This window comes from Python bivittatus, unplaced genomic scaffold, assembly GCF_059951505.1.
Source record: "Python bivittatus isolate LINGU-HERP-01145 unplaced genomic scaffold, Pbiv_v1 ctg000070_np1212, whole genome shotgun sequence".
NCBI classification, from domain to species: Eukaryota; Metazoa; Chordata; class Lepidosauria; order Squamata; family Pythonidae; genus Python; species Python bivittatus.
In genome coordinates this window covers 20,028,814-20,050,405 of record NW_028277034.1, presented here as the reverse complement: position 1 = coordinate 20,050,405, position 21,592 = coordinate 20,028,814, and the positions used below count along the sequence as shown (strand labels likewise).

The following is a 21,592-nucleotide window of genomic DNA, read 5'->3' as shown; positions in this document are numbered from 1 at the left end:
CTCTTCTGATAAGTTAAGTATTACATATAACCTATGGTTGAATATTGAGATATATTGTTCTGGGCTACTATTTTGTATTGTATTCATGTTTTTTCTTGTGTCACAGAATATTAACAGTGAAAAATAAAATGGAAAAAATAATAAACAATACAAAATCAGACTAATAATTAAAATAATCAAGTTCAATTCTAAGTTAAATTGATACTTAACAGAAAACTAAAATTATGGAATATGGAATAGCTGGGCACAGTTACTCCTCAAAAGCCCTATGAAGAAATGATACTTTCACCTGCTTCTAGAAAGCCATGAGAGCCACAGCTATCCATGCTTCAGAGGACAAGCTATTCCAGAGGGGAGCTGCTACAGCAAATGCCCACTATTGGTTCACCTCACACCACAACTCCCGGTAGATGGCTATCCTAAATAGGTGCCCCCTAAATGTCTGGGTAGGATAGGCAGAAACTGTTAGGAAAAGGCAGCCCCTAAGATACCCAGGACTCAAGCCATATAGGGTATTATAGGTAGCAACCAACAGCTTGAATTGCATTTGGAAACCTAGTGGTTAGTGGTACAGCTCCCACAGCAGAAGTTCAATATGGCAGTACTACGATTTGAACACTGAGCATGCATCTTGCTCCATTCTAGATTAGCTGAAATTTCTTGGTGACGTTCAAGGGCAGCCCCATGTAGAGCAAATTATAATCTAATCAAGAGGGCAAGGGCATGAGTGACTGTGTCCAGTTTGTGCTGTACCAGACTGCACCTGGGGCACTAGCCAAAGCTATGCAAAATTCCTTCTGGCCTCAGTTTCCACCTCTTCTTTGAGTAGGAGCCTTGAGTCCAGGAGGACTTCCAGATCATTTCCAGATCATTCTGGGAAAGCACAGCCCCATTAACAGCCAAAAATAGTATTGTCCTTCTGGATCAACAGCTGCTGCTGGATCAACAGCCTGCTTTTCCCCATCCAGGTCTTCATTGCTTCCAGAAATCATGTCATGACTTCCACCACATTTCCCAATGGGCCTGGGTGGAGATGTAATTCATCTGCATATACAATCCATTACATTCTTCCATGCTTTCATTATTTTGATATAACTCAAAAGCATATGGAAGAAAGATATAGTCCCCTGTTTAAGGTTGAGTTCCGTTCCCAAGGTCTGTCCTTAAACTGAATTTATATGTAATCTGGAACGTATTATTGTATAATACTGTATAAGTAATATTGTGTAATTAACTTGAGCCATTGTGTATTTAACTCAAATCATTGTGTATTTAACTCGAATTTTGCTATAGTAGGCTCTTTTACTAACTATCACATGCTGTTTCATTATTTAAGATCTGATTATAATACTATTTCAGATATGATAAACTGAGTATGAAAAAATAACTTTTCTAGGGCATGAGTTGTGTGTGTGTGTGTATGGAAGACAGCATAAGTATAATGAATTGGAGTACATGCAGTTAGGGTCAAGTTACACCTATAGTAAGTAGCATTCATGGATAAAGGGCAAGAATAAGGGTGACCATCACCACTAGAAGCACGTAAGATCCTGGTCCAAGAGAAAGCAGAATTAAAGAAGTAATACATGTTTTATGTTAGAAAATCAAAACAGCACTTATAGATCAATTACTTAAGTGTTCCTGCACCATAGTTTATGATACTGGATATTTTATTTCTATAGTTTTCCACATACACCTTTTTTTACTGATGGCGCATGCTGTTAGGGATGATACATTATGAAATGGTGGCTTCATACACTATTTTAAGCTACAATCATGATTTACAACCCATATCATTGCATAATGCAATGTGCAAACCTGCCAGTTGACTTTATTCAGAAAGTTTGAAACAATCCAGAAGAAAGCAGTAGCAAATCACTTCAGTACAGATGCAGTCAACCAGGGGTCAAGCTTGGCTCAAGTACTTTTTCTTTTAATCCACCGCACTGTTGGTTCATTCAGTGAATGTTAGAAGTTAGTTTTTTATTTATTATGAACATTAGCTGCAGTTTCTAAAGCCCTTTTGGATTTATTAGTATTCTTTACAATGTGCTTAGGTTTTTACTGCCAAGAATAATTTTATGGTATCATCTGAAAGTCTCAGCAAGTGGCAGCACCTACTGTGGCTGGCCATGTCTGTACTTGGAAGCTAAGCAGGGCCAGACCTGGAAACTCCCAAAGCAGTATCCGATAAGGAAGTCAGGACATATCCCAGAAGGCAATGACAAACCATTTCCATCCTGTTGCCAATAAAGCTGAATGGGTGGTCCATGAAATAATCAGGAGTCAAGTTCAACTTGGAGGAGACTTTACCTTATTACATCATGTGAAATTCTAGCTTCCTCTGAAATTAGTGGGATTTCTTTCCATGGAGTGTGCCTTGTATTAGTTTTGTCTCTGATTACAGGCTGTTTACCTTTTGACCAAGGGTAAAGTACAAACAGTTAAGAAGAATATATGTTTTTAATATAGGCATCAGGGACCTGCATCAAAAAGTTGCAGCATAGAGAGTCATAGTTCAGGATTCCATTTAGTTCCCCGTCTTTTTCTCTAGCAGACATCATATTTCATTCCTTTACAACTATCATTCAAGTTGTGTCCACTGACCATATTGAGTTCCAATTGCAGGATTGCCACTAGACCTTTTCTTCCCATGACTTTCTGTAGTTCCACAAATTTTGATTTTTCCAAAAATTATCCAAGAGAGAATTCTCTTCTGTGTGATTATTGTTTTAGCTATATACACATTGGCACTCACAGACCGAATATTGGAAACAGAATGGCCTGTTTAAGGAGAAAAAGGAGGAAGCCCATTTGATAATGGGAACAGAGGAAATGGGGGGGGGAGGACCAAACAACCTGTCACATCTTTTCCCCACATATTTCATTCTCACAATGAAGCCAAATAGAAGTAGATCTTCTGACATAAATATAAGTGATACATAAGAAAGTTTTAGCACTTTTACCCCACCATTTCATTTATGTTTCAATTGTGTGTTAAGAGCAAAAAAGCACATAATTAATATATTTGTTTTATATAATTAACAAATACTTTAATATTGAAATTAGCTCAAATTTTAGCCTCTGAGATGCCCTAGCGTTCATATAACTTGTTCAGGGAATTATGTAACTCACTTGCTTCTAAAAAGTTTCTTTTAGGGTAAAAATAGATAAGCAGATGGTGGGATTGTCTGGATCGGCTTGGCTGGGAGAATTGATCTCATTCACCATATGCATTTTAATTGACTATCGGTTACCATATAAAATGGGGTTCTAGAGGTGTATCAAAATATAAATGGGCAGGGGAATAGAGGTTTTCTCATTATTTCAGTATTACTCATTAGTGCTTTTTAGATCAAGAATATTTTCTTCCAGAGAAATGTGCGTGGATCTTTAGTATTAGAGTCATACTTTTGTTTATTGCTTCTAAGTCAGTCTAGTTGCTGTCCCTGGCTGCTAATTTGTACTCAAATTCTGTGGGCCAGCACTGAGATTGAAACAGCTGATTGCTGACTAGGAAAGGAGAAGCAAAAAAGAAAGAAAGAAATCCAGCCAGCAAATCTCATTGCAGTTCTGTGCTGCAGCTCTATCCCACAATGCCTTGCACCATTTGCTGCAGTCTTTCAGCACAGATTGAGTGAGAAAGATGCACTAAATAAAGATTGATTGGCTGGAATCCTTTAGGGGTCTCCCACTTGTCTGTGACCTGGAGAGGGGGAAAAGAGAGAGAGAGAGCTTGACTGGGCCTCCTTTTTTCATTAATTTTCTCCCTGGAATGGAGCATTGTTACCTAAAGCAAGAAATATGCTGCATCTTCAGTAATGACTGCAATCACAGCGAATTTCTAACAGCAGAAAACGTGAGACTTTTAAACTCTAATATATTGCTATAATTATGGTTGGCTTTTTTGGACGACTGCAGGAGACAACCGCATCCTGGAAAAGATTTCTTACTTGGCATTGCATTGATTAAGCTCACTTTTTCATGAAGATGGGTATGTCTTGAGCATTTATGGTTATTCAGCTCATATGCTTTTTGCCCCTCTTATATATGTTTTTTCTGTTTTAAAATTAATACTGCATGATTTATAATATGTTCTTTAAACAAGAATGGGCTACAGTGATTAAAAGCAATATGGAAAAATAAATCTGGAAGGAAATAACATCTGTCTCTGAGGATGTTTGGAACTGTTTTCTAAGAAATAATTTGTCTGTATTTTAGTTCATAATATTTCTGGAAGGAAATCTATTGATTTTATAGCCTTTTTTCTCAAGTGGTAGTGTTAAAGTGGTGCATTTGTGGAATTCCACCTATATCATAGCCTGATTTTTGAACCAGTGTTCATATTGTAGAAATCTCATATTTGCCTACAGATTTGACAATTCTGTTGCAGATGTTGCTACTGGATACCTATTCATTCATAATGCATGGTTTAGACCCTGTGAGTCATTGATCAGTATAGGTGATTTAATTTTATCTTTGAAAGCCTAAGGACAGCACTGGTTGGGTGGAGCCCTGCTTTTATTTGAAAATGCTGTGCAGTTTGAACAGGCACCAACTATGATTTTTATAGTTTTTGGCTCACCTGAAAGAATCATAATACTAACTTATATAATATATTTTGTTGAAACTTGTAAATAATAATTACTTGAATCTTCATTGTGTCTTCTGTTTCAGATGGGTGTGGCCGCACACAATTTCTTTCTTCATGATTTCTTTATTAATGGAACAAAAACTTCTATAGGGATTCTTGCATTATAGTCACTAGCCTTTCATACATCTACTCTTCCTGTATCTTAAAAGTTATTTTGATAAGAAAGTGCTCATTTAAAGCAAGAGGATGATGTCATTTTCTGAAAATGTTAATGCCAACACCAGATTCTTATCAAGGGCTGCTTATTATTTTGGAGGTTATATTCTAGATTTGTTTAGCTAACAACTTTATTTAAAGGCAGCTGCTATTATACAAAATTGTGAAGTTTCATTTAGAGTTTCATTTTTTCTACCTTTTAAAAAAAATGTAGAATTCCAGCTTGCAAGAAACAGCTTATCTTCAGAAATCTTTACAATGTGATCCTAAAATTGTATGATATTCAAAAATAAAAAAAAAAAATGAACTTAAAAGGTATAATTCTATAAAATATAATTTCAACAAGAAATCATTGTGGCATAAGACTTTTGAAGATTTTGGATTGTGGAGATATGAATTAATTTCTTCAAACACATTGGTTGTATTCAAGTCTTCCAAGTTAGAGCTCAAGCTGTAGTTAAACAATTCAAAATAAACTATGATTTGATTCTAACATGAAAGAATATGTTACACTCTACATATTAAGGAAGAAATGATTGCTTGAGGACCGTGGTTTATTCTTACAACTTGATATGGAAGACTGGATGAATGCAGTTATCGGCTACACTTGGTCATAATATTGTAGCTTGGTGCCATAGGTAAAAATTACTTACGGTGCCCAACAAGGCACTTATTGCTAACAGGCATGCATGTAGGTAGTCCTCGCTTAGCAACCACTCGTTCAGTGACTGAAGTTGTGCTGGCACTGAACGAGTGGTACTTACAACCAGTCTTAGAAGTTCTGGCTGTCACACCACTCCCGTGACCACATGATTGCAATCTGGGTGCTTGGCAACCCCCTCGCACTTAGGATGGTTCAGCACCTGTAGTCATGTGATCATCATTCACAACCTTCCCTGCTGGCTTCTCACAACCAAAGTCAATAGGGGAGAAGCAGGGAAGGTTGCAAGTCACTCTGATAAGTCTCCCCCACCCAGCAGCAGCCACCCCTGGGCCTGAAATTGCATGTGCTGCTGCAGCCACCCACGCAAACAGCAGCTACTTACCTGCCTGCTGGCTTACTTGCAAGCTGCTTGGGACTTGAAACTTCCTGCCGGCTTCCCCACTGACTCTGGTTGTTGGAAGCCATCAGGAAGTTGCAAGGAGGTCCTCGCTTAATGAGCCACGATCCTTGCTTAAAATGGCAACAGGACTGCCGGGATTGCTGTCGCTAAGCAATGTGGTTGCATGACATTGTGCTTTACGACTGCATCACTTAGTGACAGAAATTCCAGTCCCAGTTGCCATTAAGTGAAGACTGCCTGTAAACTTCTGTTTGGAATCATACCTACTAGAAATTAATTCAGAAGGAAAAAAGATGATATAACCATATAACTGAATTATTCAGCCAACACTAGCACTGGTATATTTTTAGTGAAGTTTCTTTGTATTCTGTGTTAATGAATATTAAAGGAATGAGTATCTGAGATGTTATTTTTTGCCAAAGGAAATTTCGTCATAATTATCTCATGCATTCCTAACATCTTACTACAAAAACAAAGTGGCTATAATGCTTGCATTTTTCTGCCTTTTTAATATTAAAAATGGGTTTGTTATACTGTTTTGTTCCATGATAAAGTTTTCTATCAATACTTATTTCCATGCTAAGATGTGCACTACCTGCTTGAGTTCTGCTTAGACAAACATGTTGGCTTTTGTTTAAAACTAACCAGTATAATTCAAAACTAGATGTGGGGCCTATTTTTAGAACACTGTGGGTCGCCCTTCTTAGTGTGGCTCAATGTTCTATCACCAATGTTGATGGATACTGAGAACTGTAGTTTAAAATATCTGGAGCAATGCTGGGTTCCTATATGTATCTGAGGTAAAGAATACAAAGATATGTATTGTCGAAGGCTTTCACGGCCGGCATACGATGGCTGGTGTGGGTCTTCCGGGCTGTGTGGCCGTGTTCTGGAAGTTTGAAGAATATTCTGACACCAAAACAAGCAGCCAATTGTTAACCCAACCCCCCCACACACACACACACCCTTCAGGCACCCTCGTTGATCTCTATAAATACCCACAACAGGGTCACATCATCCTGGGCACAGAGAGAACTGCTCCTGCCTGTGCTCCTGCACTCTGAAGATGCCGGTCACAGGTGCTGGCGAAACGTTAGGAAACAAAACTTCCAGAACACGGCCACACAGCCTGGAAGACCCACACCAGCCATCAATACAAAGATATATTTATCAGGTGCTGAACACGCTGTTCTAGCAACCTGTTGTTTTTCAGTAGTGCTCTAATACTAAAATTATGCTTGGGGGTGGGTTATGGGATAATTCAAGCAAAGAGTATATGGCAAAGTAAACAACAGCAAATTAAATAGCAAAGCAGGAAGTTGAAAAATGACCACCTCATTCCCATATTGGTGATTGCAGCAAAGTTTAAAGAACATAGGACATTGCATATTGTTTGAGCCTTAGAACAGAATAGTCTGGAATAGGATCAATTTTAAAAAGTTATGCTAAATGAAAGAACATTTAGAACATCAACGATTCCTATTCCACTAAACATAATTGCTTGGGACAACAGGTGTATATTGATTTAATACTAAGTTTATATTTCTGCATGTATGAGTACTGTTTGTTTACAATTATTAAAAAAGATGCAGAGTATGACAGTGAAATCAATAGAATTAAAATCAGAATTAAGATTAGTAAGATTAAAACTAACCAACATTGAAAACTTGGCTAAATAGATCTGATTTTCCGTAAATTCCCCAGATGACGGCAAGCACGTATCCCTAGAAAGAGCCTTCCATAGTGTTGGAGCCACAAAGGAGAAGGTCCTCTTCCATGTGCCACGTAGCTGAACTTCTGACTCTGGAGGCGATAACAGAAGGGCCTATACTACTGTCTAACCGGATAAATTTGTAGGAGGAGAGATGGTCCTTCAGATAGTCAGGACTAAGCCATATTACAGCAAGAAAAATCCCTTGTAGTAGAGAGAATACTGTGTATATAATATGTCACATGTTTAATTCTAGCTTTTCTAGGCAAGGCTGGAGAAAAACTAAGTGAAACCCTGAAGATGGCAAGACTGAGGTAGTTGGACCTCAGCAATTTGATTTAGTTTCCTATGTTGTTTGTAATACCTGAAGTCTAGTTAGCAAAGATCAATGTAGGAGATATTTGCTATACACCAGTTTCCCCAACCTGGAGTCTTCCCAGCCAACATGACCATTTAGTTAGGCATAATTGTATATTCAGGGTCTTTTTCAGTTTGTTTTAGTATTTGGCTCAGTAGTTTCCCACCAAGAGACAGCAGAATAGGTGTCTGGTGGTTGTACTTTTTTTACATTTCATTGTTTTTTTGTTTATTTGTTAAATTTATTGCTTGATTTGAGGGGACATGAAAGTTCATCCTTGTTGGACTCAACTGCCAGTAAAAGGAATGATTGAACAAGCAGCGAACTCTCACATGCCTTCAAGATGGGACGTGGTGGTGGGGGCTGTAATAGGGATAGATTAGTCTTTCCCAGCCTGGGCACCTTCAGATGTGTGGATTAAATCCCAGTTTCTCAGCACTGGCCATGCTGGAATGGAATTCTGACAGCTGAAGTTCACATGCAGTTCTTCTGGTGCTGAGGCAGATGATATGATAATTTTTTAAACAAAGTTTCAGTACTGTTAGTTTCTGGATGGAAAATTGCCACTTCTCTCTATGCAGACTACTCTGAGATTACCTTGTGTGCATGCTTAATACAGTTCTTAGCAGCTGCCCAGATTTTTGATAAAGGAATAGTAGTGTACTGTTTCCAGGCACTGCCTTATTTCTAAGGGTAAAAAGAGCAAATGTACCTCACGTTGCGGTAAATAATTATTCAGTCAGGATAAAGAGCATCAAGGTTTATTGTTAGCAGGAATGACATTTTTCTTTTAACTTTGAACACTTTGTCATTTTAAAAACATTTCAGCAGTGTGCAGGGTGAAAAAGAGCAAGATCCATATGTCAGTGGTCTAGGATGGCCAGTGAAGGCTCCAATATCCCAAGCCCTGTGGTGCGTCAGATTGACAGACAGTTTCTGATCTGCAGCATATGCTTGGACCGTTACAAGAATCCCAAAGTGCTCCCATGCCTGCACACTTTTTGTGAAAGGTAAGTTTTTTTTCAGTGTCTTAGCCAACATGTTTTTACATCTGTCTGGATTGTCACATCAATGAATTTCCGGAAGTTTAGATTTACCTTTAAATAACAGTGAATTGTCAATGCAGTGGAAAGGTTTTCCTAAAATTAAAAAAAATTAAAAAAATAAACTAATAAATGCTCCTTGGCTGATTTTAACTCATCTCATTATTCTCTTTTATTATATTTTTATGGTGGCCAATTATCCCTTGGCAGTGATCAGTACATTGACATGAAATAAAGCAAAATTAGTCATTTTCAGTGTTGAGCTGAACTTAGTCTGGGAAGCCAGAGTCAGTCTATTCTATCTTGAAAGTCAGTTCCATTGATAGTAAATTTTGTTCCAAATATTCAGAAATGTAGCCTTAGCAACTGTACTGCGCTTAAAACTTTGTTTATTGTCAGTGTTGCTTTATGTGTCTGGCAGTACTACTGCTATTTTCTGTTAGCAGAGCTGCTCTGCCATAACGTTACATGGGAATTTAATGAATGGCATTTTTCTTGCATTGATTTCCATACCAATAAATCTAAATCTTACCATAGTGAGAATATTGTAATTCTACCTGAAAATAGAAGTAATATTTCCAATTTTTTTGTGTGTTTCATCCTCATCTACAATGTTTGATAGCATTTGCAATTTTTAAACAATGAATATGTAATTTTTAATATAAATTTTATTAAAAGTTTTAAAGATAGGATAAAAAATAACAAAAACTAATATAAAGAAAGAAAAAGGGAAAAGAAAGAAAAGAAGAAACAAAGGTGCAGAAAAAAAGATAAAAAGAAATAGAAGAAGCTTCTGATTTTCTTTGCAGCAAATACAAGTAAAATTACAAAGTTATCTCTTACTCTTTGGTTACAAAAAGAAAATCTCACTTTTTTCTATTATCCAATTTTTTTCCTAACCATCAAAACCACAAATCATAAGTGCATTTTTTTCTGTTTCACACAAAAAGTCTATAAGGGGTTTCTAGTCAGCCATAAATGTAGATATTGTCTTTTCTCTAATCAAGGAAGTCAGTTCAGCCATCTCTGCAAGTTCCATCATCTTCATCAACCATTCATTTTTACTAAATTGTATAATATTTAATAATTTCCTGATGGGATAGATATATTTTGATTTGGAATAAAGCCAGATTGATCCATATGAATAATTTTACCTATAATCATTTTCAGTCGATTAGCTACAGTTTATAGTCCATGTTGAAAAGTGAAATGGGCCCCAGAAGTTGCGAAATTCTGGGAATTTTTATCTGATTTAAGGATCAAAATGATCTTAGACTGTTTCCAAGACTCTGGTAAAGGGTTCCCTTGGGGCAAAGTATTGCATAAAAATAAAAATTCAGGTACTAAAATATCCTTAAATTGTTTATAAAATTCCCCTGACAATCCATCAGGGCCAGGAGATTTTCTATTTTGAATAGCATTGAAAACTTCAGAGAATAATTGAAAACTTCAGAGAATTTTCTTTTTCAAATAGAAAAAGGAAATTCCATAAATTGGATATCTTCTGGAACCAATACTGAGAATGTTAATCTATTTAAAAATTGATTAATTTTTACTGGTGATGGGTTCTTTGAAGAATATAATTGTTGAAAAAAAGGTTAAATTGTTCACTTATACTTTTGGTTTTGGACACAATTTGACCATTGCTGTTTTTAATTGTACTAGTACATTTTTCCTTAGTTTTTTCAATTTGTTTGCCAACATTCTAGAATTTTTATTGTGTTCATAATATTTTTGTTTAGCAGAAATAATCTGAGAGGATATTTTCGGTCTCCAAATCAACTAACTCTTTTATTTGCTAGCTGTTTGTAAATACTATCTATTCCAGTTCTATTATAGTTTGCTAATAAATTGTTAATTTCTAAATAAAGCTTACTTACCTTTTGTGTTGATGTTTTTTTTATCATACAGCTTTATACAATTTTCTCTTAATACCGTCTTCATAGCATCCCACCTTGTTCTCACTGATGTTTCATTTGTATTATTTTCTTGAAAAAAAATCTCAAAGTTTGAGTTAGTCGTTGCTTTGCTGCTACATTGTATGGCAATATAGGATTAAAATGCCAGTTATAGGTAAATGGAATAATTTCTTCTAATTTAAGTGTAATAATCACTGGACTGTGATCTGATATAAGAATTGGTACAATTTTAACTTGTTGCAGAAAATCTGAAAAAGTTTTAGATATCCATATGTAGTTTATCCTATTATGAAATTTATGTCTACCCAAATAAAATGTATGTGCTTTTGTTACAGGGTTCATAATTACCCATGTATCTATGAATCCATGACTATGCATTAAATGTTGAAGTCTCTTATACATTCCAGTCTGAAGTTTTAATGCAACAGTATTAAAGTCTCTTCTGTTATAAAATTGTCTATGTTACTTTTTTTTACTCTTCATAATCTTTTGTAGGAAACCAATCTGACACTAATTAGGAGCCTACAGTTGGGTGAAAAAGAAAGTACACCCTCTTTGAGTTCTATGGTTTTACGTATGAGGACATAATAAAAATCATCTGGTCCTTAGCAGTTCTCAAAAGTAGGTAAATACAACCTCAGATGAACAACAACACATGACATATTACACTATGTCATCATTTATTTTACAAAAAGAAAGCCAAAATAGGGAAGCCATGTGTGAAAAACTAAGTACACCTTATGATTCAATAGCTTGTAGAACTACCTTTAGCAGCAATAACTTGAAGTAATCATTTTCTGTATGACTTCATCAGTCTCTCACATTGTTGTGGAGGAATTTTGGCCCATCCTTCTTTACAACATTGCTTCAGTTCATTGAGGTTTGCGGGCATTTGTTTATGCGCAGCTCTCTTGAGGTCCCGCCACAGCATTTCAATTGGTTTGAGGTCTGGACTTTGACTGGGCCATTGCAACACTTGATTCTTTTCTTTTTCAGCCATTCTGTTGTAGAATTTGCAGGTGTGCTTGGGATCATTGTCCTGTTGCATGACCCAATGTTGGGCAAGCTTTAGCTGTCGGACAGATGGCCTCACATTTGACTCTAGAATACTCCGGTTTGCAGAGCTGTTCAGGGTCGACTCAATGACTGCAAGGTACCCAGGTCCTGTGGCTGCAAAACAAGCCCAAATCATCACCCCCTCCACCACCATGCTTGACGGTTGATATGAGATGTTTGTGCAGATATGCTGTGTTTGGTTTTCGCCAAACGTGGCACTGTGCATTATGGCCAAATGTTATGTCTGCTACTTAGCCTCTTCATACCTATGGAAGCAGTACTTTTTTTCCCACACAACTGTATATACTGTAGATGTTAGAGTTAATGTTTTATTGTCAAATCCCCCTTCTATAAATATATATCTACCTTCCCTATCTTTCAAAATCTTTTGAACTTTGAAATGTATGCCAGATTTAAAAAGAATGGCTATTCCCCTTGATTTATTAGACCCTTGTGCAAAAAATTATCAAAGTACCTATCGTTCATCCTATTTGTTATTTATGTTTCTTGTAACATAACCACATGAGGTTTAAATGATTTAACATAATTAACAATTTTTCCTTTTAATAGGATTTCCCAGACCTTTAACATTAAGTGAAATGATTTTTCATTGTTCTCCCATTACCTCCATTTTTTAGAGCACCTCTGTCTAATTTCTCTATGCAATGAAAGTAATTGTGCATCCAGGAAATTTTTGAAAGTTTATTACTCACAAAATCTATCAATATGTTGCCTGATATTATAAAGAGCATATAAAACATTTCTATTTACTACATAGATATCCTCTTCCCATTCTCTCTTCTCCCTTTGGAAATTGCCCTCTTCCCTTGCCGCTCCACCCATCCTATGCCCTTACTAAACCATACCACCATATCCAAACTCCCTGCTCTCCAGTCAACAGCTCCTAGCCATAGTTTTACCTACATTATTATTTTATATAGTTGTTTTTTCCTTATTTATTTAACTCTGTCCTTTTTCCCTTTCCACTAAATCTAGATTCAGCATAAGTCAGTATAATGTATGTTACTCTGCAACTCGACGTAGTGTTCTTATCTAATCTTCAGCTTGTGGTTGAGCTTCCTTTCCACAGTTCCAAGGACAAGTGATAGATAGCTTCCTTCATCCCTTGTTAGAGAGCTCTGCCAACAAGCTCTGCTTCTCAGTCAAAGTTGAATAACTTTTCGTCCTTGTGACATAAATACAATTAATTTGAAAGGGAATCCCCATTTGTTTTGAATCTCATTCTGCATAATTTTTTTTGTCAGTGGTTTGAATTCCTTTCTTCACTGCAATGTAGCTACGCTGATATCTTGGAAAAAGAATATTCTTTCAGTGTCCAATTTTATTTGTTCCAGTTCACATGCTTTTCTTATAATTTACATTTGAATTTACAAATCTGACCAAAATTTCTCTAGATTTCTCTGTATTCCTAGGAAAGTAATCCCAGTGAGCACGTTCAATATCTTTATCTGATAGTTCATGTCAGCTCATTTTAGAGATTAGTCAGATTAATTCCAGCTTTCTCTGGCACTCCTTTCATCCTTAAATTATTTTTCCTACTATGATTCTGTAAATCTGCCAACTCAATCTTTATTTCAGAAATATTCTTTTGAGCCTTACCTATCTCTAGAGAGTTATTTGTAGCCATATTATAAGCTTTACTGGCTACCTGAGCAATATCTGCTTTTGCCGTGACATTTCCTTACATTGTTTATTCATTTGCTCAGAATACCTGCCAAGTCTCTAGATATTCCCACAGCATGTTAGTCCCATTCTGTCTTCAGTTCTTTTTTAAGTTGATTTATTAATTGTCCAATTACCTCCATATCAGGTGTCTGTCCATGTCTGTGGGCAGTGCTTTCTTCCTCCATTACTTCTTCATTGCTGGGAAAGGGGTGCCTCCTCAACCTCCTTCAGGTTTTCCAAATAAGATCCCCTTTCCTTTGTGCAGTCTCCTTTCTTAATATCCTGCTTAACTTATCTTACTATTTGATAAGATATTTAAAAAGGTAAGTATATATTAAAGAAAATGGCTGGACCAGGGGAAGAGTAGAAATTTTCCTCAGTGGCTAACCATGCTCCCACTTTTTTTATTTTTATAATAATAATGCAAACAAATATACAGAAAAATGGAATGCAACATAATAATTCTAATGCCAGTGAATTCTGGCATTCACTGCTGGATGACAATGGAAGCTATTCCTCCTTCTGTTCAGTGCTGCCCTTTGCCCTGTCTATAATCATCAGCTGCATATACAGTGGGGCAAAAAACTATTTAGTCAGCCACCAATTGTTCAGGTTTTCCCACTTAAAAAGATGAGAGAGGCCTGTAATTTTCATCATAGGTATACCTCAACTATGAGAGACAAAATGGGAAAAAAAATCCAGAAAATCACATTGTCTGATTTTTAAAGAATTTATTTGCAAATCATGGTGGAAAATAAGTATTTGGTCAATATCAAAAGTTCATCTCAATACTTCATTATATATCCTTTGTTGGCAATGACAGAGGTCAAACGTTTTCTGTAAGTCTTCACAAGGTTTTCACACACTGTTGCTGGTATTTTGGCCCATTCCTCCATGCAGAACTCCTCTAGAGCAGTGATGTTTTGGGGCTGTTGCTGGGCAACACGGACTTTCAACTCCCTCGAAAGGTTTTCCATGAGGTTGAGATCTGGAGACTGGCTAGGCCACTCCAGGACCTTGAAATGCTTCTTACAAAGCCACTCCTTCGTTGCCTGGGCGGTGTGTTTGGGATCATTGTCATGCTGAAAGACCCAGCCATGTTTCATCTTCAGTGCCCTTGCTGATGGAAGGAGGTGTTCACTCAAAATCTCATGATACATGGCCCCATTCATTCTTTCCTTTACACGGATCAGTCGTCCTGGTCCCTTTGCAGAAAAACAGCCCCAAAGCATGATGTTTCCACCCCCATGCTTCACAGTAGGTATGGTGTTCTTTGGATGCAACTCAGCATTCTCTCTCCTCCAAACATGACGAGTTGAGTTTAGACCAAAACGTTCTACTTTGGTTTCATCTGACCATATGACATTCTCCCAGTCCTCTTCTGGATCATCCAAATGCTCTCTAGCAAACTTCAGACGGGCCCAGACATGTACTGGCTTAAGCAGGGGGACACATCTGGCACTGCAGGATTTGAGTCCCTGGCGGCATAGTGTGTTACTGATAGTAGCCTTTGTTACTTTGGTCCCAGCTCTCTGCAGGTCATTCACTAGGTCCCCCCATGTGGTTCTGGGATTTTTGCTCACCCTTCTTGTGATCATTTTGACCCCACAGGGTGAGATCTTGCATGGAGCCCCAGATCAAGGGAGATTATCAGTGGTCTTGTATGTCTTCCATTTTCTAATTATTGCTCCCACAGTTGATTTCTTCACACCAAGCTGCTTGCCTATTGCAGATTCAGTCTTCCCAGCCTGGTGCAGGTCTACAATTTTGTTTCTGGTGTCCTTCGACAGCTCTTTGGTCTTGGCCATAGTAGAGTTTGAACTGTGACTGTTTAAGGTTGTGGACAGGTGTCTTTTATACTGATAACAAGGTCAAACAGGTGCCATTACTACAGGTAACGAGTGGAGGACAGAGGAGCCTCTTAAAGAAGTAGTTACAGGTCTGTGAGAGCCAGACATCTTGCTTGTTTGTAGGTGACCAAAGACTTATTTTCCACCATGATTTGCAAATAAGTTCTTTAAAAATCAGACAATGTGATTTTCTGGATTTTTTTTCTCATTTTGTCTCTCATAGTTGAGGTATACCTATGATGAAAATTACAGGCCTCTCTCATCTTTTTAAGTGGGAGAACTTGCACAATTGGTGGCTGACTAAATACTTTTTTGCCCCACTGTATTTTCAACCTGATGGCTCTTTTGATCCATGCTATACATTGAGGAACATGTTCTACAAACTTAACAATTGCAGTTTAATTAACAAGTCATGGTTATTAAGCTATGGCTTAGCATGATCAATCAGACAGGGCATTGTGAGCTGCAAAAAGGAACCTTTTGGACAAGATGCACATTTTACTCCATTATAGATAATTCCAGCTGCTGAAATCTGTATGCCCAAGGTATGAAAACTACACATCAAGTTTCGGTGGGCAAAAAGTAGATGAAACCGACAGTTTCTCTGGCATCATATGCCAATGGTACATCATTTTATAAAATTCTCTTTAAAACTAGAACATAATGTACATTTCAATCCTTTCAACCACATACTTTCCCATTAATTCATTTGTATATTGTAACCAATTGTTTTAGCATATTTTATCATACATTCTTTCACTTGTTCTTCTGCTGTCTCAAATTTCAACAAAAGTTTATACATTTTAGCAATAACATGTTCATCATTTGTACATAATTCTGTTTCAAACTCAGTCTTACATTGTTCAAAACTATTTTTGTAATCCACTTTAACCTTTCTAATAGTTGTACATAGGAAAACCATTGACATATAACCTTCTGTTATCAAATCTTCTCTTGATTTTATTTTACATTCCCCTTGAGGAAATTCTAGTAGGTCACAATAAGTTAACCATTTATGTTTACTTATCATTTCTTGTCTATAAAATGCTTCTTGTGCTGAGAGCCACAAAGGTGTTTTGGGCACGACCTAAATTTGTATTTATTCCATATTCTCAAAATAGCATGTCTAACGTAATGATTTTTAAAATCTACATTAACCTTAGCTTTATTGTACCATAGGTATCCATGCCACCCAAATCTCAGAACATGGCCTCCTAACTCCAGTAGCCTTCTGTTTCTCAGCAACACCGAGTTTTTCACCCAAACTAAACAGCAAAGTATAATTTCAAAATATCCCTTGGGATATTTCTACAAATCTAGAATTTATTCTATAAACTTTATCAATTTTTGTCTCCATATCTTCCTCTTCCCAATCCAGAAAATTTGCCAAGACTTTAATCATCCATTCTCTAATATCTTCATCTGAAACTTTTAGAACAGCTCTATCTCTCAAACAAAATTCTTTCTCTGTCAGTTGCAATACAGCCAGATTATCTAATTCTTTTTCCAACTCTGTATCTATGACATATGTCTTACTCTCTAAAATTTCCACTATATCATTGGTTTGCTTTACCTCTCTAGATATTTGCTTTATAGAACTTTCCATCATTTTGATGTTTTCTTTTATTGCCTGTCTCAGCTTTTCAAATCTTTCATCCATTCTTTTTTCAAAACCTTCTAATTTATTTCCCATTTGTTCAAATAATTTCTTAAGCAAATCTAGTGTAATTGTTTTTTCTGCAGGTTATTCTAGCGATCCTCTCCTGCCCAGTCTTGTCATTTTTCTAGTTGCCATTGTATATTATAATCCAAAAGTGAAAGTATCTCAAACAAGCAAAAGGAAAAGGCAAGCCTCCCCCCCTTTTTTCCTTTTTATCTTTCTGTGGCTTTAATACTTCAATTCTAATGGCTCTCTGTAATTTCAGACCACAGCACACACCACATCTCCATGGCAAGAAAACATTACAGTCCAGATCATTATCTTTGTTATGTAGAATCTGCCAATTAAATGCATTCTTTAACAATAAACAAAAAGCATTCCCATGAAGGTCTGGTCTCTTTAACTGGCTTAATGCAAATTTATACCAAAGCACTTTCGTTAAAAGTAAAAATAATAAATATAAAAAATATAAAAATGACTGTCTCCTTTGTTCATTTTGAATCTTTCTTGAATCTTCTCTTTGCTTTTCTTAAAAGAAAATTAAAAGTTTCTTAAATGTTTAAATCCTTAAAGTCTCTCTTTTGTTTTTTGTTTTTGTTTTTGGTAATCCTGAAAGAAGGTTTAACTCACTGCAAGGAGTCTTATCTTTGCCACAAAGGAAATCTCTCTATATCTGTAGATTAATTATTTCCTAAAATGGTTAAGAAATGAGGATGGCAAGTCTTAATGTCTGCATAGGCTCCACCACAGTTGTGAGCGTAGAAGGAATCCTGAGACTCCTGGCTGCTCAACCCCCGAGCTGACTGCAAAAACTTCCATTTCTGCAGTTTACCCACAGGGAGCAGCCATCTGGAATGCAAGTGGGTTATCTAATGATCGCCCTTTAATGCAGGGGATTACGCTGGCCAGAATCCACCATCCAGCTGGTGTTCTTGACCACAGTGTCTCTCCACTCTTTCGGAGACATCAACCCACCATCATTCCACACCAGAAGCCTCCAATATATGTCATATGTTAATGATGTTATAATTTTTATTCCTATGATAATTAACAATAGTCTCTGCAATTATGATGTGAAATCAGTTCAGCCTTAGCCGTATGCCTTTGGCTATCATAGGTAGATTCAGTCTAGCTTTACCTTTAGCTGAAAGCTATAGCTAGCTAATTTTTACCTGTGGTGAGAGGATTTAAGCCACTTTGTGACCCACCGTAGGCTGGGAAGCAGTGCAAAACGATGAATGTGCTTTAGGCTCTAAGGCAGCTTTTCTCAATCTGGTACTGTGCAGGTGATTGGCACGCTGGCTGGAAGCTATGAGACATCTCAAAGACTCTTTGGAGTAAAGAGTATGTTCATAGTTCCCCTCCCAGATATGGCTGGTAAGGACAATGGATGCTCCCTGGTTCTGGGAATTGAGGGATGTTGATATAGGGATGGGGCTGGTGTTGGGGGCATGGGGGCAGGCCAGAATATTGTGGTGACGGGCATGGTGCAAGATGGGCATGGTGCAAGATGGGGAGCAGGCCATTCCCGGGGACCGTGGGACCGTTGTTTGTTGCCAGTTTCGTGTTCCAACCCCTCAGTCTTGGCCCCGCTACCCTGTCAGCAGATCTTCAGAGGCTCTGGTCTCTGGCTGCTGCTTCTAAACGCCAGGTCAGTCTGTAATAAGGCATTCCTCATCAGTGATTTAATCACGGATGAGAGGGCTGACCTGGGATGCATCGCTGAGACCTGGATGGATTCGGGAGGGTAGCCCTCGCAGAATTATGCCCAGCTGGGTTTCAGGTGTGGCATCAGTCAAGAGTCGGGGCAGAGGTGGAGGTGTGGCAGTTGTCACCCGGGAATCTCTTACACCTTTCAGGGGCACTGCACCACAGGTCACTGGATGTGAGACCCTCTTCATCAAGTTGGACTCTAGGGATCAGTTGGGATTGTTGCTGTTGTACCGGCTTCCCTGCTGCACAGCAGCTTCCCTGCCTGAGCTCCTTGATGCCATTTCTGGGTTGGCAATGGAGTTCCCCAGGCTTATGGTCTTGGGGGACTTCAATTTGCCTTCTGTAGGGATGGGGTCTGAGGGGGCTTGGGAGTTCATAGCCACCGTGACGGCCGTGGGCCTATCCCAAATCATCCAGAGCCCGACACGGAACAGTAGTCATACACCAGATCTGGTGTTCCTGTCAGAACAGTGGCTATGTGATCTGAAATTGGGGGAGCTTTTGGTGCCCCCCTTGTCATGGTCAGATAACACCCTGATCACAGTGGGATTCCCTAGCACCACTATCCACTGCAGGGAGGCTGGACCTATTAGAGTGGTCTGCCCCCAGCGACTAATGTACCCAGATGGGTTCCAGAGGGAGCTGGGGTTGTTCCTGTTGGTCTGCTGCACAGTCCATCTGAAGCCTTGGTAGCCGCTTAGAATAAAGGGGCAGCTGAGGCTTTGGATCGGATCGCTCCCATGCATCCTCTCTTGTCTTGGGGATCCCGGCACTCTCCATGGTTTACAGAAAAGCTAATACAGAAGAAGCAAGAGAAAAGACGTTTAGAGCGTTGCTGGTGCCCGATGAGGGATGAACTTGACTGAACACAGGTTAGAGTGGCTATTCATGTCTACTTAGTGGTGATAAGGGTGGCAAAGCGTCATTACTCCTTCGCTCTTACTGCGTCCGCAGATAGCTGCCCCGCAGCCCTATTTCAGGTGACACGAGCTTTCCTGGGTAAGGATGGCTCGGAGAACCTTCTGCAGGGATGTGCAGAAGAATTTTCTTGGCATCTGTCAGATAAAATCACTTGGATTCATTCTCAGTTGGACACTGGCTTTACTGCAGGTCCAGTGGAGGTGCCTAGGGAGGAGTCTCGCCCTGTTATCTGGAAATGGTTTGAACCTGTTGGACCTGAGGAAGTGGACAGGGTCATTAGAACTGTGAGCTCAACCACCTGCTCTTTAGATCCATGCCCCTCCTGGCTTGTAAAAGCAGCCTGGGCAGTGTCCTGCGAGTGGGTTCTAGCAATGGTTAATGCATCTTTGAGTGAGGGGGTTGTTCCCTCACCTCTTAAGGAGGCCTTGGCTCAAGAGGCCATCACTAGACATCACTATACTGGACAATTTTTATTCAGTATCTAACCTCCCCTTTTTAGGGAAGGTGATTGAGAAGCTGGTTGTGCAACAGAGGACCTCGGATGAAGCAGATTATCTGGATCTCTTTCAGTCCTGGGTATGGGACAGAAACAGCATTGGTCGCACTTTTGGATGATCTCTGGCGAGGGTGGGATGGGGGTTGTGCCTCCATCCTTGCCCTACTTGACCTCTCAGAGGCTTTTGATACCATTAACCATGGTATCATTCTGGATTGGCTCAGAGGTTTGGGGGTGGGCGGCACTATGTTTTGCTGGTTCACCTCCTTTCTCCAAGGCCCATTCCAGTCGGTGGTGGTTGGGGAGGAGAGATCCCGCCCTCAGCCCCTATTATGTGGGGTGCCACAGGGTTCGGTGCTCTTCCCCCTCCTATTTAACATACACATGAGGCCACTGGGTGAGCTCATCCATCACCATGGGGTGAGGTATCATCAGTATACTGATGATACTGAATTATACATCTCTACTCCTGGCGAATTAAGTGATGCTGTAAATGTTTTATCCCAGTGCCTGGAGGCTGTGAGGGTCTGGATGGGTTCATCCTGTTGGGATGAACAACAGGCTTCAACTGAACCCTGGCAAGACTGAGTGGCTGTGGGTTCTGGGGCCTTCTGGCGCTAGAGTTATGCCATCTTTGGTACTGAATGGGGTTGGACTGTCCCAGACAGACCCTGTGCACAATCTGGGGGTCTGTGATGGAATGGACTTATGAAGGCCAGGCTCAGGGAGATAAGCGTGTTCTTAGCCCCCATCTAGAGCATGGGAAGTTCAAGAAGATGAGGCTCCCCATCTCTTTGGGGAGATTGATGTCAGGTTCAGCCCAAAGAACTCCAAGAGACAATGCAAATGCAGTTCTGTTGCATTTATTAGCTACAACCTCCAGACAGAAAATCTCCCCAGACTGAACCCTAGTTCCCAAGCCAGCCAGCCAGCCACAACACCGTGAATTCCTGCCAACCTCATCTTCTTGAACTTCCCACACTCCTGCTGGGGGCTAAGAACACACTTATCTCCCTGAGCCTGGCCTTCATAAGTCCATTCCATCACAGGGTCCTCTTAGACTCACGACTCCTGCTCAAAGAGCAGGTGGCACTCGTGGCTAGGAGGGCCTTTGCACAGTTTGTGTTGTGTACCAGTTGTGCCCATTCGTAGATCAGAGGGACCTAATCATTGTCACTCATGCCCTGGTCACGTCCCATTTGGATTTCTGTAATGCGCTCTACATGGGGCTGCCCTTGAACAGTATCTGGAAGCTTCAGCTGGTGCAAAATGCAGTGGTGCAGGCAGTTATGTGTGCCCCTAGGG

General features: G+C 39.0%; 1 protein-coding gene across 7 annotated transcripts in view; it reads left to right on the top strand.

The window, feature by feature from the left end:
- TRIM2 (tripartite motif containing 2) overlaps window positions 1-21,592 on the top strand; it is a 72,824-nt gene that overhangs the window by 17,028 nt on the left and 34,204 nt on the right. For all 7 annotated transcript variants that reach the window (XM_088132740.1, XM_088132738.1, XM_088132735.1 and 4 more), the window contains one exon: window positions 8,772-8,953. In XM_088132740.1, the coding sequence (XP_087988866.1) occupies window positions 8,820-8,953 (134 nt within the window). In that variant the 5' untranslated portion in view covers window positions 8,772-8,819. The remainder of the gene's footprint in view (window positions 1-8,771; window positions 8,954-21,592) is intronic.